Genomic DNA, 17,764 nt, shown 5'->3' with positions numbered 1-17,764 from the left:
GTAAATTAAAATCTACTACCTTTGTTTTTTTAGTTGCAATGATTACATAAAGTGTGAGTAGAAAATGTCTAATCGATGCAACTAAAAAAAATAGAGGTAGTATATTATTGTGACTCATGATAAACAAGTTCAATCTATGAAGTTATAAGTAGGAAATAAAATAAGTGGTAAAGAACTTGATCTCGTACATGAAATTTTCATAACTAGTCATTAGATTTTTTGTCAATATAATTTTTTCTTTTGGCAGGATCTTAAGACGATGATAATGATTGGGATACCGTGATGAGCTAGAAATGGAGTTTTTGCAGGCTACACTTCATGATCAAGTAAGTAGCATTCTTGATCTTTTATTGGTAACTTGTTGCACTTTAGGCTTCAATTGATGTGTTGTTTTATTTGTTTCTTTTTTTATGGTTATTTGTTGATTCAAACTTTCATATGTCTTCATTGTTACTGGGTTCACATTTCATTTGTATCTACAATATAGTCAAGTGTGAATTTTGTTATTTTGACATGCTTACTGACTAACTAATGCATTTCTTATTGACCAATCAATAAGGACATGGTTGAAATGAGGAATTCTCCTGTTTTTGCCATAGAAGGTGGCTCATCATCTAGTTCTTTTAATTACATCCCCAACAAAATTGACCATTTTGTTTCAATGGGTTTTGCCAAAAAATGATGGTCCAAGCAATTAAGAAAAATGGTAATGCGTGATTTATTTTGCCTCTTGCAGTCATTGCCTTTTGCTCTTGCTCTTGTCCTTCCTATTGTTTTGATTGTTTGTTTACAAATGAGGGTGAAACCTTCAACCTCTTATGTTATGATTTTCTAACCTTTGTTTAATAACTTTCTAGGTGAGGACAATGAAGATGCAATACTTAACAATATTCTAACATACTCGGTAAGTTCTAACTAATTGATCATGAAGTTTCAATGTAAATGACATGTATGTTATATGCCTCAAAAATATATACATAAATCATAATTAGTGGGGATATTTGCTTGTAGGTTACTTTCACATTTGACTGTACCTATATCTAAAATAAAATATGGTTAATGAGGTTCAAAGGCTCTTTTAAGTTCTCAGGATGGTGCAATATGCCTGATTATAATAATATGATGCTTGATTGGTCATTGAATTCTATGGACCTAGTTATGAAATTCGTAAAAGTAAGTTCTTGAAAACACTCCTGGATCGGAGATAATCTTTATTTGTCTGAGTTGAAGATGAACACACCTGTACATGTAGTTGACTTTTCAGATTGTGATAGTGCATATGGAGATGCACAGGTATGTAGTTGTGTAGTTTTGTGCTGTAGATAGATATATGAAATTTAGCTACCATTTTCAAGATTATTCTTTAACATATCCTTGTTAGCTCTTTTTTTTTTTAATCTCACAACATAATTATTACAACTAAAGTGAATAAACAAAATATGAATTGAGAAAAGCGAATAAAGAACACGCAAGATTTAACGAGGTTCACTATCAATTTGATAGCTACGTCCTCAAGGTAGAGATAAATTATTTCACTATAGTTCAAGCGGAACAACGAATACAATAGGCAAGAAAATTCACTTGAATGCTCTCTTTGAATCTCTCAAAGTTATCTTTATGAAATTCTGTATAGTTTTCTCTCTCTTGTGTTTTTGATGATCAACTAAACAACCCATGCATAGAGTATATAGAATTAGGTTAATAATACATGTGCAAGGGAAGCCAAAAGAAGCATGAGTTAGGGCATTTAATAAACCCCGCGTTGCAGCACTCGACATTTGCCGCAACTCGCTGCTCACGCATGCTCACTAAAGTGATCGCGACTGATTAGCCCACGCCCAGCGGCTCGCGCAGCCACACTACTTGCTAGTGCCGCACCTAGCGACTCTAGACGAGCTGCAACTTCGTCACATCTAATCTTGCCGCGCCCAAGGGCTTTTTTGCTACGGCCCACAGGAACTGACGATCTCCTTGATGAATGCTATACAATCCTCAACTCCGATGCTCAAGATCAAGTCGCAAACTCACAAATCTTCACCTTGACTTGCATCTTCCACAAGTACTTCACCTTGAAATTAAAGACATGGGATATTGACCCCTCCCAAGTCTTACAGCTTTCACTCGGTGTCGAGTCTTGCTTATTTATTCTCGGGCCAGGATTGCCTCCATCCTGAGGCAACATCCCCAAAAGGGGCTATATGTGACTATTAACTTTCAATAAGTCCAAGCAATATTTGAACTTACGAACCAGAACTGGCTTGGTGAACATATTAGCTGGGTTATCAACAGTCCCAACTTTCTTCACCACTATCCTCTTCTCACTTCATAGAAAATGATACCCCACATCAATGTCTTTAGTTCTATCATGATGCACCTGATCCTTGGCGATACAAATAGCACTCAAGTTATCACGATACACAATCGCACAATCATGATATAGACCCGAATTATTAACCAAACCATGTAACCATATACCCTTCTTTTCAGGAACAGTTAAAGCCATGTTGTAATAGTCTCACTTTTTAAGACGATATCATTAAGATAAATGAGATATGTTAACATACTAATCAATACTTAATCAATTGCGTCTTTGAGGAATAAGAAATTTGTGAATAGTCTCTATGTGAAGTTTGTTTGTGAATCTAAATATTATATGTTATTATGTGATTATGAATGCAAATTATGAGTTAAGATAAGTTACTAACGAATTATGTTAATAACTTGAGCATTGTTCTGAAATTTTGAGACTCTGAGCTATTATTGGTATTGTGTTTGAGATACTCAGTAATTATGATTTAAGGGCTAAATGAGCCAAAATATCTCTACTAAGTTATAAGACATAATATGAGGATTTAGTTTAAGTATAATGAAGGATTAGAGCTTAATCACACAAGGTTAAGGATTAAGTCAAACCAGAAATTTTCGGAATGCTCCTAAGCTGTGAAAAGACGATTTTACCCTCATTACTAAGCCAAAATCACAAGCTTGCCATTACTATATATATGTGACCAAGTCCCCTAATTCATTTCATCAGATTTATTTCACAAAAACACAACAAAAACACATCACATTCTCTCCTCCTTCCTTACGCCATTTCTGGTGAGTTTCACATGTATATTAATGTAGCATCAGGGACGACAACTTGAGCTTTTCGGTAGTTAAATCCATAAGGAAATTACTTTGAGCATTATCTGCAATGGAAGCTAAGGAATTTGCCTTAAAGGTTTTATTAAATTAAATAACTTGAAAGGTGTATACTAATTAAAAACTTAAGTTATTTTTTTTATTTAGGAAGAGATTAAAGTTAGATAGTGAAGGTAACTAGAATAGCCAAGGATTATGATGTGACATTTTAGTACTGTCAGGGAAGACAGATGGGGTAGTAGATGCTTTGAACAAGAAAACCTCAGCAGGTAAATGATGTCATCATTCAATATCATAGGAGTTATACAAAGAATAATGCAACTGAAGTTGAATGTAAGTAAGGAAGGAGATCTATAACGAGAACTAAATGTTTTGTGATAAAAGTATTCCTTTTGAGAAAAATTGAGCTAAGTAAGTTCAAATTAAGCTTATCAAGGAACTAAGGTCAAAGATAGAGAAAAACGAGATAACAGATTTTCGAGTATATGATTGTGGAAGCGTACATATACACAGGAAAGTGGGTGTACCGATAATTCAAAGTTGGGAAATAAATAGGATTTTGAGGGAGGCACTTAGCAGCGCGTACTCAGTTCATCATTAAAGGGAAGTGATGATTCAGGTTATAAAGAGGTATTCTTGATGAAGAGAGTTGAAGCAAGATGTGCCACAATATGTCGCATAATACTTAAATTGCCAAGAAGGGAAGTGTAAGGGGAGAAGAGGCATGAGAAAATATGGTGTTTTATCAAATGTTGAAAGATATGGTGCAAGCTTATGTATAGGAATTTAAGGGTTCATAGAGGTAAATTAGCATGGACAAAATTCTTTTATAACAAAAGCTACCAATCGAGTATAACTTCGTATAAAGTTCTGTGTGGAAATAAAGGTCGAACACTTATTTTTTTGGATGGCGTGAGTCTGGAATTCCCATAAGGCCCGTAAGATCATGAGACTAAAATGTGAGTGTAATAAATTCAAGGAAAAAAAATAGAGATGGTTCAGGTTATAGGTATTTATCCTTTGTTTCTTAACTATTATCGTTAATTTACAAATATTTTGAGAGGTGTTTGTCATAATTATGATTATCACATTTGGTTGTTAATTGTCATGATATAAGAGTTATGCATGAGTGTGATTTTAAAGCAACATGAGTTCAAATATGTTCTATATGGATCGATCCCTTTTAAGTGACTTAAAGAAAACAAACTTAACTTCCGCGGTTTGTTGCACTAAATGGTTACAACCAATCAAATTTGTTACGTTAATGGATTTGTAACTCATTTTCACCTCTGGATTACTTAAAGAAGTTGTATGATATTGTCACCTTAAGAGATTTGGGTATATGTTATAAAAGTTTTGAAATTTTGTGATATGAGGTTTGGAGATATGATCCGTGTAATAAAGAATTAAGTAATGTTATATTAAGACTCTTGATAAAAAGAAAAGTGTATATTACATGCTCAACATTACTTTAGCCAAGGACTAACAACCAACCGTGGAACAGGAAGAGCAACATGTGAGAACAAATTAGATACGCGAGATCAGAATCCTCGGTATTCTAAGGTATGATATAAGTTTCGGGATGAAACTTATTTTGAGGGAGGTAAAGTGTAATAGCCTCACTTTTTAAGACAATATCATTAAGATAGACAAGATACGTTAACATACTAATCAGTACTTAATCAATTGCGTGTTTAAGGAATAAGAAAATGTTAATAGTCCCTATGCGAAGTTTGTTTGTGAATCTAAATATTATATGTTATTATGTGATTGTGAAAGCAAATTATGACTTAAGATAAGTTATTAACGAATTATGTTAATAAAGTTGAGCATTGTTCTGAAATTTTGAGACTTAAGGGCTAAATGAGCCAAAATATCTTTATTAAGTTATAAGAAATAATTTGAGGATTTAGTTCAAGTATATTGAAGGATTAGAGCTTAATCACAAAAGGTTAAGGATTAAGTAAAACCAAAAAAAATTCCGGAATGCTCCTAAGTTATGAAAAGACGATTTAACCTCATTACTAAACCAAAATCACGAGCTTGCCAGTATCCATTCTCTCTATATATGTGACCAATCCCATTACTTCATTTCATAAGATTTATTTCACAAAAACATAGCAAAAACACATCACATTCTCTCCTCCTTCCTCACGCCATTTCTGGCGAGTTTGTTGCTGTGCTTTTCTAGGTTCCTCAAGTTGTTCTTCGTACTGGGCAATCAATAGTTTTGAGGTTTCACATCAATATCATCAATGAAAGTCAAGGAAGGTGAGATGTTGCTGAATTACAACACTTACGAGGGTTGTAAGATTGAAACTTGATTACTTTGGGTTAATTGCTGAATTTTAAGTTATGAATGTTTTATTTAAGGTCTTATGGAGTTGATGGAGAAGAGCTAAAAGCTATTGAAGGAGATTGGATTCCTAAACACCAAAGTAAGGTACACAAGGACCACCCTTCAAACCATATTTCCTTAGTTTATTTGTGTATCATTCGTTTTGTGGAAATTGTGGGATGTTTGAGCATCTTTTGTGATGAAAACCTACTGATTTGTAGATAATAAGAAGGTAGTAAATTTCAAAGTATTGTGTGTGAATTTTGGTAATGTTTTTTCGAGATATAAATCGTTGCATGTTCGGTTCCTCTAAAACCGATCGAACCTTGATGCTACCTCGATTGTACCTTGATTAATTGCCTCAAATGATGATTGTCTTTCATAATATACTCCTAGAAAGTTCATATCTTGATTATTAGATAAAACTTTGTTTCTTTTTCCCTATTAAATGCCACGTACACCCCGCATTTGAGAACAGAATAATTAAATCCCGATTTTCACTTAGTTGCTTCATGAATCGATAAACCCTTGTTCCTTTGGTTCCTAAAATGCTTTTGAATAATGAACACCTACTGCCTATTCATATAATAAGTTATAAACCAAAACTTCGGCCAAACACAAGAGTTACAAGTGATTTTTGCATTAAAACCGCTATCCTATAACACAAAAACCATAAAATTGACATATGTTTACTTGTGTAATGTAACCTCTCCATATATATATATTTAAGAGCCTTTCTACAAAAACTTTACATGCTGCCTTGTCATGATAAACACTATCTTTAATCACGTCAGCTAATCTCAACATCCTTTCGAGACCTGATAATTAAGTCACTTTTGCAAAAATAGTGGAACTTGACATAGCAAGATTGTTTTACGAAACTTGTTTTGATAAGTTAAAGTTTGTTACGATGGTTAAAATAATGATTACGAATAAGTATTTATGTAAGTTATTTAGGTATAGTTATACAATCATAAGTATTTAAGTACAAGTATATGGGTGTATGTATTTAAGTACAAGTGTTGATCATAAATATATTTGTATGATGACGACTTATGTTTTATAAGGGGAAGTGAACAAAATTTGTAGAGCGGGTTCGCTCATCATGTGTTTAGAGCTCCGGAGCAGGTATTGCTCCGGAGCAGGTATTGCTCCGGAGCAGGTATTGCTCCGGAGCAGGTATTGCTCCGGAGCAGGTATTGCTCCGTTATGTAGGGTCATGACCTAGAAGTCTTGCAAGCAGGAAATAACAAAGGTGGGGAGACGTCCCAAAAAAGTCCAGAGTTGTGGCTTATCCCTCTCCATCCGTGTTCCTTCCCTGGATTTATGCTATGTCTTATGATAAGTTTAAGATTATTATTTGCGTTATGTATGGAGAATGATGTGTGATATCTTGAGATAATTCTCGGAAATTTCTCTTGTATATGCAAAAGTATTTATATGAAAGTTTACAGGAAAAACAAACGTATTTCTGAGCAAATATTAACGTCTTTATGAATAAGAATAAAAGTATCTCGAAAATTATAAGTTTATGCTTTGAGTATTAGAAATGATTGCGTAATTTCAGCCACCTTATTATTTTGGTAACCGGTGGGACTTATGTACCAGCGTAAGCTGACCTGTTTTGTTCTATGAACCTGTCCTGGTGGGGGCAGATTCAACTATTTTGCAGGATTAGAGAGAATGTTCGAGTTAGCTCCTGTGTGCGAATATGAAGTCATGATTAATGTGTTTTAGTCCGCTGATATGAGATAATCTATTTTGTATAAGGTTTCTTGGCAAGTTAAACATGTATTTTCGATTTGTAATCTAAGTACTCAAAACATATTATAAATACTAATTTATTATAATCTATTTTCATATATAATAAGCTCGGATACTATGGGATTTCCAAATTTTCTCTAGCAGGGAAGGTGCGAGAGTCCACCCTAACAATCTCTTTAATTAGCAGCTTAACTTCTTAATTATATGTATTAGGTCTGAATTAAGTGCTATTTGGAGCGGGGTGTTACAAAGTCACTGAAGACTGCGATGTAGCTTCCAACTAATCATGGACCCTCCTAGAGTTTATACATAACCAGTCAGTGACCTTCTAGTCTATATATATGTAATAGCATGACTGAGTAAGCTAGGATTAAAATCGATAATCCATGATGATTAGGCTAATAATTATGAATTAAGTTGTAATTGTTACATTTTGAATTCTAAGAATTAAGATGATTGTTATCTGAAATTTGTTGTCAATGTGGATATTATGTGTTATTAGCTAACTAATAACATGAGCTATGTGATAATTAAGTAATTCATGAGTTATGTTAAGAGCATTGAGTATCGTTTTGTAGTTATGGGATTGGTAGTAGTTATTGATATTGTTTTTGTTATTTGAGAAAGTGAGATTAAGGACTAATTAAGTTAAGATACTTTCATTAGGTATATAATATAGCTTGGAAAGGAACAGGAAGGACAGGAGGAAATAACAAACTGGGAAATATGTTGTTATTGACCGCTGGAGAAGGAAGCTCGAACCAAGGTAGAATCGAAAAGGGAGTTCAGCCTGTTGGTCAAGGGAAAGCACCATAGAAGCTATTTGTTTTTAACACGGAAGCAAAAGAGGTACTGGAGCTGCAAGAGATACCAGGTAATGTGATTTCAGGGAGATTTTCTGTATATAACTTGGTGGCCAATGTATTATTTGATTATGGAGCTTCGCATTCATTTATTTCGAATACTTTTGTTGGAAACCTGCCATATAAATCCAATGTTCAATCTTTATGCCTAATGGGGAGTCGACTTGTTAATGGATATTTAGAGATTATGAAATTAAGATAACAGAGTTAGAAATGCGATTAGTTTTTGATACCCTTTGAACTGAAATATTATGATGTGATTTTGGGAATGAATTGGTTGAGTAGGAATAAGGCGGTGATAGAATGCTATGCTAGAACTGTTAGGTTGAGGTCTTCAGGTGGAGATAATATTTTATATCAAGAGGAAATTGCGAGCCCAGGAGAGGAAGGTAATGCGATAATTGAGATTGCTATAGAAGTACACTAGTGGAAAAAACCTTATATGTCACTTTGTATCAGATGCGATTTTTGTAAAACCGCATCCGAAAATGAACAAAAAATGGGAGGGAAATTTGGCAAACATAATTGGATGTGGTCCTTAAAAAACCGCATCAGATTGTTAAATCTGATGCGATTTTTAATGAACTCTATGCGGTTCATTGGACCGCATCCGAAAATGGGTTAGTAAACTCCCAAAAAAATCCCGCGTCTAGTTTCATTTCACAAACGCTCAAAAAAACTCCACACCACTTACCATTTCCCCAGCTCTCCATTGCGCACCACCACCAACACCAACTTCACGGCACTGCCCCAGCTCAACGTACCACCACACCACACCGGAAACCACCTCACTCTTGCGCACCACCCCCAACGTCGGCCACCTGCGCACCTGAAGATTCCACCACCTGCGCGCCATCACTACTGGCAGGGCTGGCAATCAGGTCGGGTTGGGTTAATTTCAAGTCGACCTGATTTATATTTCAGGTCGAAAACCTCAACCCAAACCCGACCTGATTTATGTTTCAGGTCGAAAACGCCAACCCAAACCCGACCTTATATGTTTCGAGTTGACCCGAAATAACCCAAAATGACCCGAAATTATAATCTAACTAAAATACTGCCAACTTAATTCAGAAAGCACCTGTAGTCTGTAGATGTAAAAATTAAAGTTTCAACTTTCTACATTCAGAACCATAAATTATCCACCAACTTCAGATTACAAAACATAAATTCAAGATTTAATTATTTCTTGCAAAAAGTAAAATAAAATAGTTCAATTCATTCAAAATAGAAATCTTCAGGTTTGACTATTTCCCATGGCAGCCTCAACATGTGGACTTTGAGCAGCACTTTCAGGTGGACTTGGAGTTGGAGTATCATCAACTTTGAGAGCCATGACTTTCCCACATAGATCTTCCATTTGAGATCATAAGATGCATAAAAAAGAAGTAATTAGTATTATTGTTTGTTAATCTTTAAAGAAAAGTAATTTTGCTGAAATTTACAGAACTTACATTCAGCAAAAAAATGAAAGTAAAAACGAAACCATCAACCATGTGAGCACAGAGCACTAGCATACCAGAAACTTAGAGAAGACTCAGCAAAAACCGAAAGTAAAGAAAACGAAAGCGAAAGACGGAAAAACGAAAAACGAAATGAACATAACTAGATCTAGAGAGAACTTACTGTAAATTGTTGAAGATTTAGAAGAATTCCAAAGTTCGAATTCCAGTTTTGATTGAACTTCAAATCTTCAATGGGTCTCTACTCTCTACTCTTTAGAGTTTTGATTTACTGACTAGGGTTTTTCTTTTTTGGAGAGAAGTCTCTACTCTCTAGTCTCTAGGGTTTTGATTTTGAACTTTTGATTGTAAATTATACAGTAGGTCTAGGTCAGTAGCAGTAAAAAACGTTGTTTATTTTAGCCTTAGGGTTATTGGGCTTGGCCCAATATTATAAGTTAGGTTGTCCGGATAACTTAGTCTAAGGCCCTAAACCTTATTTTTATTTCAGGTCATTTCAGGTTAGTTTCAGGTTCAAAAGGTCAACCTGAACCTAACCCATTATATTTTCAGGTCGGGTTGGGTCGACCCATTTTTTTTTTCAGGTCGAAAATCTCAACCCGAACCCGAAATTTTCAGGTCAGTTTCAGGTCGGGTTATCGGGTTGGGTCAGTTTTTGCCAGCCCTACTGCCCTAGGTTCGCGCGATCACTGCCCACTGCTACTCTTCCACAATCACAAGGTCATGCTCTAATGCTTTCGCCCCACATGATATGGAAGCCATGGCACAAGCTCTTCGGGAGAAGCTTACGGAGGAAATTACAGAGAAGGTGACGGAGAAACTCACGGCAAGTTTCAACGTGGTCCTTACAGAGCATGGTTTACCGGCGATACGTCAACCTAAACTGGATCGTCCTTTGGAGGACGAAGCTAGCCATCCTAACACATAAAAATCAGCACCATCTATACTTGAGTTAGAGGTAACTACTAGTCTTCTTATAACTTCAAAACCCAAGTCATTATATAAACTAGCCTCAATTCATATACTTTTGAAGGAAGAAATGCCTTTCCAGCTTTTACTAGATGTAAAAGATGAGGGTTTGATTGTGGTGGCTGAATGTAATGCACAACCACGAATTGAACGAGCAACAGTCCATCATCAGTCTGTGGACAATGATCACTTGGTGGTTAGTGTAGTCTCGATCACTCCTAGTTACGAAGACTTTGCTCTCTCATTGCCTAACCCGTAGACGGATATAAATGTCTTGATCGACGCTCGTGGTGGTTATATGCTTTGGCCATCGGCATGGGTGAGGTTTTCAGACAAGGTAAAATGAAGCAACTAAAGTATTCAATCATATTGATCTATTTAATTCATATCTGTTAAGTATTAACTAAGTAAGTTGAATGTTTTTTGGTTTCAATCAATAGGTTTTGGAGAGAATAAAGAAGCCCAACGAAAGCAAGGCGGACTCACCTCTTCTAGAAAGCCGAAGGAAAAGGAGGGTTCAAGAAAGCCAAAGAAGGCGATTTCGGGGGGAAGGAACGCAAGTCTCCAAAGGTTCAAGTTGCCAACAAACCCTCCTAAACCTACTTGGATCGAGTCATCAACGCTTCAAGGTCTCATAAGGCATGCTCATGGCTACATGCAAATATGCGTGATATGCCGGATGATACACCTTTGGAGGTTAAGTTGGGTACCACAGAATTCAACTACCACGAGAAAACGTCGACATGAGTGTCCAAGGATTATGTAAAAGAGTTCCTTTGCGGAGATATGTTGAATGTTTCGTTAATTCAAGCATTCATGAGGTATAACATTGGTACTTATGAAATGTACGAACTTTCTTTGCAATATCTAATAATATATCTATGTTATGTATATGGTACGGTTGTGCTTTGAATTGAAGATTACTCCAAGAGTCTCCTTGTGGACGCGATCAGTTTGGGTGGTTATGTCCAGATTTTGTCCGAGCTGACAATTGCTTGCAAAACACAGTTGAGGTTAAGGAGTATAGTTGGCTATGTCTCCAAACAGCTAAACATGCACAACAGAAGTTCATATTTGCCCCTTGTTTTGAAGAGTATAGTTCTTAACGTTATCCATTTTTAGCACTTAATAATTATTATACAATACAAGTATGTACTCACATGATTGCTTCCTAACTTGATTATGTGATTTTAGTGCCCATTGGTCGCTTCTTGTGATTTCTCCTTCAAACAACACAATATATCAGTTTGATTCTGCAGCTCAACATCCACCACGATCCTTACTCCTCAAATCATGCATAAATAGGTATGTTTATTATTAGCTCCAACACGTTTCACTAATTTCTTCCTTTGTCCGTTTCTCACATGAAATTAAAATAACTACAGCTGCTTGAAGAAGGTCGGGAGAACAGGAAGAGGAGGTAATTCATATTATTTTTCTACTTCTTTTTTTACAAAAAACAAACATGTATGTTTCTTACATGATTTTTTAATGTAATTCTATAATTAGTGTGCTCAACAACCCGGGGGAACCGAGTGTGGCTACTATGTGTTGAGGTTCATGTTTGATATAGCCTCAAATTGCAAGGAAGTCGGGGATATTGAGAAAGTATTATACATAACAACCCATTTTCGCCTTTTTGGACCTATTTTGGCCTTTCAAGTTCAATGAACATATTTTTCAACATTTAGCCATATGTTAGGACATATATAGTACTAATAGCAACATATATAACCATTACAGTAAAGAAAAACCATTTCTCATGCTTTGAAACCCAATTTGGGTAAATGAAGGTCATTTAGGGCCGATATTAGACTTTCATGTTCATTTCCCTTAAATTCTCACATTTAGCCACATGTTAAGACATATATAGTACTAATAGCTACATATATAACCATTAGAGTCAAGAAAAACTATTTCTCATGCTTTGCAACCCAATTTGGGTAAATGAAGGTCATTTAGGGTCGATATTAGACTTTCATGCTCATTTTCCTTGAATTCTCGCATTTACTCACATGTTAGGACATATATAGTACTAATAGCAACATATTTAACCATTAGAGTCAAGAAAAACCATTTCTCATGCTTTGAAACCCATTTTGGGTAAGGAAAGGTCATTTTAGGCCGATTTTTGCTTTTCATGCTCATTTTTCTTAAATTCTCGCATTTAGTCACATGTTAGGACATATATAGTACTAATAACAACATATTTAACCATTAGAGTCAAGTTAAATCATTTTTCATGCTTTGAAACCCAATTTGGGTAAGTGAAGGCCATTTCAGACCGATTTTTGACTTCTTAGCTCAACTTTCATTAACCTCTCGCACTTAGTCACATTATTGACTTCTTATGTGTGTTTCCTTATGATTATTTTATAAGGTGTTCATGAAGGGCAAGCCAAGGGAGGATTCTTTCAACACCTCCGAGATAAACGAGGTTCGGGATTTGCTAGCACACTACCTTACCGACATTTGCATGTGAGGATGATGTCGCGACTTTGAGCTTCTTTGTTAGAATTATGTTACTAGCTACACTCACTTCATATGTTTATTTTTTGTTTTAGTACTTATTTATAACTTTATTTGTAGTACATTATCAATATTATATATAATAATACCATTTTGAGTACTTTATACGATGTGTGCGTGAGATGTTTTCTAATATATATATATATATATATATTAAAAAAAACTAATGCAGTTCTGGAGAAAACCGCATCAGATTATTCCCATCAGAGGAAGAAAAACCTTGGCGCCAAGACCAAAATCTGATGCGGTTTTTCCCATAAACCGCACCAGATTATGGTTTTCTGACGCAGTTTTGGACCACATCAGAATTTGTTACACACCTGCTGCGAGCCCACCTGATGCGGTCAAAACTGGCCACCACATCAGTTTTGGATCAAATGCGGTTTTGGTCCGTATCAGGTGGGGTTTTTCCACTAGTGGTAGTACCTAAGGGTGTTGGTTACGTGAACAAAGTGATAGGGGGTCAAAAGGAGGAAAGCAAAGTTGAGGGGATTCTGGTGGTGAGAGAATTTCCTGATGTATTTCCAGAAAATTTACCGGGGTTCCCACCACATAGAGTGGTCGATTTTCATTTAGATTTGGTGCCAAGGGCTACGCCGATATCCAGAGCTCCTTATGTAATGGCTCTTGTAGAAATGGCCGAGTTGAAAAAGCAATTAGAGGAGTTGTTGCAAAAAGGTTATATTCAACCTAGTGTGTCTCCATGGGGTGCACCAGTGTTGTTTGTACCTTTGCTCGATCGGTTCGTGGTGATCTTTATAAACGACATATTGGTGTATTCCAAAGATCGCAAAGAGCATGAAGAACATTTAAGAGAAGTTTTAGGAATATTACGAAGAGAGAAACTCTACGCAAAGTAGAGTAAGTGTGAATTCTGGTTGGAAAAAGTAATGTTCCTAGGGCATGTTGTAACCAAGGAAGGTATAGTAGTGGATCCTGAGAAAATTAAAGCGGTAAAAGAATGGCTTGCACCCACCAATGTTGAGGAAATTAGGGGTTTTATTGGGCTTGCTGGTTATGATGGGAGGTTTGTGGAGAATTTCTCGCGAATAGCTCTGCCGATTACGAATTTAATTAAGAAGAGTACAAGGAATTGCAATCAGATCTAAAAACAATTACAGAAGCTAAAACCTTATAACTTGAGAATTATTACAACCATTATTTCACAATCATAAACCCTAATTAGAGCGAAAATCAAACGAAGATGGAAGTCAAAAAAAGAAACGAAAATGGAAGCGAAAAAAAAGAAACGAAAATTAAGAGTTCGAACAAAACCAGAAACGAAAATGGAAGCCAAAAAAAGCGAAAATAGAATCCCAAAAAAACGAAGAAAAACCTCCGTAAAAAAATACTCAGATCTTGTTCTAGAAGAAAATTTGGTAATTGTTCGAGAAAACCTCCAAAAAAAAACTAAATCCGAAATAAAATTCCATAAAAAAATAAAAGGCCAAAAAAACAAAAAAAAACCCCCGTAAAAAAAATAAACAAAAAAAACTAAAGCAACACCTATAACCAGATCTTCGATTCTTTGTTTCGCTCTTCATTCTTTCTTCATTTTCGTTATTCATTCTTTCTTCATTTTCGATCTTCGTTCTTCATTCGTTCTTCATTTTCGATCTTCACTTTCGATCTTCATTTTCGTTCTTCGTCTTGTGAGGGAGACGTAGAGAGGAGAGAGAGGTGAGACTAAGGTGGTGCCGTTTATGAGAGATGAGAGGAGGTAGCTGAGTGAGATGCAGCGTGGTGTTAGGGTTAGGAAGGAGTGGAGAGGAGAGGGAGGGGAGGGAGTTAGGGTTTGATATTTTTAAGGGAGGAGAGAGAGAGGGCCGGGGGGGGGAGTGTTATAAAGTGTTGGACCTTCATTAATGTTTGAGAGTTGAGGGAAGAGGAGAGTGGGCTCGGTTTAGAAGGGAGTGGGTTGGAGTTATAAGGCAGGAACATGAGCCATGCACGCAAATTAGGAACATGGGCCTTCATCAATGTTCCCTTTTTTATAGAAAAAATAAGATAATCTGATGTGGTCCACCAAACTGCATCAGTTTTTTAAGGGTTTTTTCACCAGGTACCCCTGTGGTTTTTCAAAATTCATGGGGTACCCCTGGTTTTAAAAAAAATGCACAAGGTACCCTTACTGTTTCAAACAAATGTACGAAATGCCCTTAATGACTAACGGTGTTAAGTTTCCGTTAGTCATATTAACCATTTTGTCATTGTTAACCCCTAACCCTAAATCCTAAACCCTAACCCACCCCCACCACCCCAGTCTCCCTCCCTCCCCACCCCAGCAGCCCCCACCCCCCGCAGACCTCCTCCCCCCGCAGCACACAGCATAACCCCCCCACCTCCCTCGTTGATTTCCTCCCTCACCCCTCCCTCTAGCTTCTTTCTCCTCCTCAACCTCCAACCATGACCCATCCTCAACCGCACAAGCAACCACCTTGGTGGTGGGAAATTCGCACAAGCAACCACCTGGGTTGGGGGAAATTCGAAGGAAATTGACAGGGGACGATTTTCCCTTCTCTCTCCTCGCACAAGCAACCACCATCTGGGTGGTGGGAAATTCGAAGGAAATCGACAGGGGACGATTTCCCCTTCTCTCTCCTTGCACAAGCAACCACCTGGGTGGTGGGAAATTCGCACAAACAACCGCACATAACACATGAAATAAATCGAAGGGGTTGGGGGAAATTTGAAGGAAATCGACAGGGGACGATGGGGGTGGGGGAAATAGACGGAAATCGATTAGGTGGGGAAAATCGACGAGGGTGGGGGGAAATCATCGAAAATCGACGGGGTGGGGGAAGGAGGGGACTGCGAGGGATGGGGGAGGGTGGCGCCGTGGGGGGAGGGAGGGGTGTTGGGGGTGAAGGGCGGCTGCTGTGGGTGGTGGGGTATGGGGAGGAGGGGTATTGCGGGTGGTGGTGGTGGTGGGTAGGGAGGGGGTGGGTGGGTGGGGTAAGGGAGGGGTGGTGGGTTATAAGTTAGGGTTTAGTTAGTGAATTAGGGTTAATTAGGATTTAATTAGGGTTAGAGGGGTGAATTAGGGTTAATGACTAACGGAAACTTAACACCGTTAGTCATTAAGGACATGTCGTACATTTTTTTGAAACAGTAAGGGTACCTTGTGCATTTTCTTAAAACCAGGGGTACCCCATGAATTTTGAAAAACTACAGGGGTGCCTGGTGAAAAAACCGGTTTTTTAATCTGATGCGGTCCACAAGAGGACCACAGATTGTCCTCCCAGCTTTCCCTCCCATTGTTAATGTTGATTTTCGGATGCGGTTTTACAAAAACCGAATCTGTTACTAAGTGACATATAAGGTTTTTCCCACTAGTGTTTACCTGAATTTGAACCCGTTTCTCCGAAGTAGGAACTGTCGCAATTTCTTGCTCAATTCATTTAATAGTGTTATCACCAGTTTCACCTGCATGTTTGTTAGTAGATACACAAAGTGTTCTCATCAAAAGTAACATCTCTACTAAGTATATCACACCCTTTTGATGGGAACCAAATCCGGTAACCCTTAACACCATCTCTATATCCAAAAAAAATCCTTCTTGGCCCTTGGTTCAAGTTTACCTTCACTAATATGATAATAAACAATATAACCAGAAACACAGAAAATAGAATAGTCAACACTTCTCCCATACCATACCTCATATGGTACCTTGCAGTCAATACTTGTATGTGGACCACAATTTATCAAGCAGCATGTCGTTTTCACGGCTTCACTCCAATACTTTTTAGTCAATCCTGCATTAGAGAGCATGCATCGAACTCTCTCTAGCAAAGTATAATTCAAATGCTCTACAACACCATTCTGCTGTGGTGTTTTCCTGACAGTGCGATGTCTCACTATCCCTTCTTCTTGCAAAAGTCAATGAATTCATGATTAAAAAAATTCAAGACCATTATCCATATGTAGCCTTTTAATCTTCTTGCCTATCTGATTTTCCATTAAGACTTTCCATTGCACGAAAGCCTTAAAAGCCTCTCATTTTTGCTTCAAACAAAGCCAACTTTGCCTGGAGAAATCATCAATAAAAGTCACAAAGAAATTGAATCCTCCTATACCTTCTGCCCAAGCAGGCCCCCAGCAATCTAAGTGAATATAATCTAGTGTAGCCTTAGTTATATGTGTAGCCCCTTGTTAAACTTTTTCCCTGTGTTGCTTACCGAACATACAACACTCATAAAACTCAAGGTTCTTCACCTTGTGCCCATGAAAAAGATTCATCTTGGATAATATCTTCATCACACGCGCACCCATGTCACCAAGTCGTCTGTCCACAACTTAGTCACCTCCTGATGACTTGCAGATGTAACATTTGCAGAACCAGTCAGTATAGTACCATTTACAATATACAAAGTACCCCCCTTTCGTGCCCTTAAGCATCAACTTTGAACCTTTTCACACACATAGTTCCCCATCTGATCCAGAAAAATTAAACCCTCCTTTATCTAAGACACCTAGAGAAATCAATTTTTTTTCTTAACTATGTAGTTCCCCATCCGATCCAGAAAGATTAAACCCTCCTTTATCTAAGATACTTAGAGAAGTCAATTTTTTTCATAACTATGGAACATGCCTAACATTGATCAAAGTACGAACCTCACCCTTAGTAGTCCTTATCTTAATGGAACCTCACCCTACAACCTTACAAGCGGCATGGTTACCCATAATAACTTGAA

At 37.1% G+C, this 17,764-nt stretch overlaps 1 protein-coding gene and 1 long non-coding RNA gene across 2 annotated transcripts; one reads left to right on the top strand and one right to left on the bottom strand.

Annotated features, from left to right (window-relative positions):
* Window positions 1-9,206: 9,206 nt before the first annotated feature.
* LOC125495121 (uncharacterized) lies at window positions 9,207-10,233 on the bottom strand. Its single transcript, XR_007271805.2, has 2 exons — window positions 9,736-10,233; window positions 9,207-9,462 (listed from the first exon to the last, which is right to left on the bottom strand). It is a non-coding gene; the product is annotated as an uncharacterized LOC125495121 (long non-coding RNA).
* Window positions 10,234-13,447: 3,214 nt separating this feature from the next.
* On the top strand, window positions 13,448-13,930 carry LOC109136328 (uncharacterized). Its single transcript, XM_019252326.1, has one exon. The coding sequence runs from the start codon at window positions 13,448-13,450 to the stop codon at window positions 13,928-13,930; it is 483 nt and encodes a 160-aa protein (XP_019107871.1).
* The last annotated feature ends 3,834 nt before the right edge of the window (window positions 13,931-17,764 follow it).

This window comes from Beta vulgaris, chromosome 2 (genome assembly GCF_026745355.1).
Source record: "Beta vulgaris subsp. vulgaris cultivar EL10 chromosome 2, EL10.2, whole genome shotgun sequence".
Lineage (NCBI taxonomy): Eukaryota > Viridiplantae > Streptophyta > Magnoliopsida > Caryophyllales > Amaranthaceae > Beta > Beta vulgaris.
This window is presented reverse-complemented; position numbering and strand designations above follow the sequence as displayed.

What these genes read in the sequence shown, in the direction of transcription:
- LOC109136328 (XM_019252326.1), top strand. Translation starts at nt 13,448, where the DNA reads ATGCGGTTTTGGTCCGTATCAGGTGGGGTTTTTCCACTAGTGGTAGTA.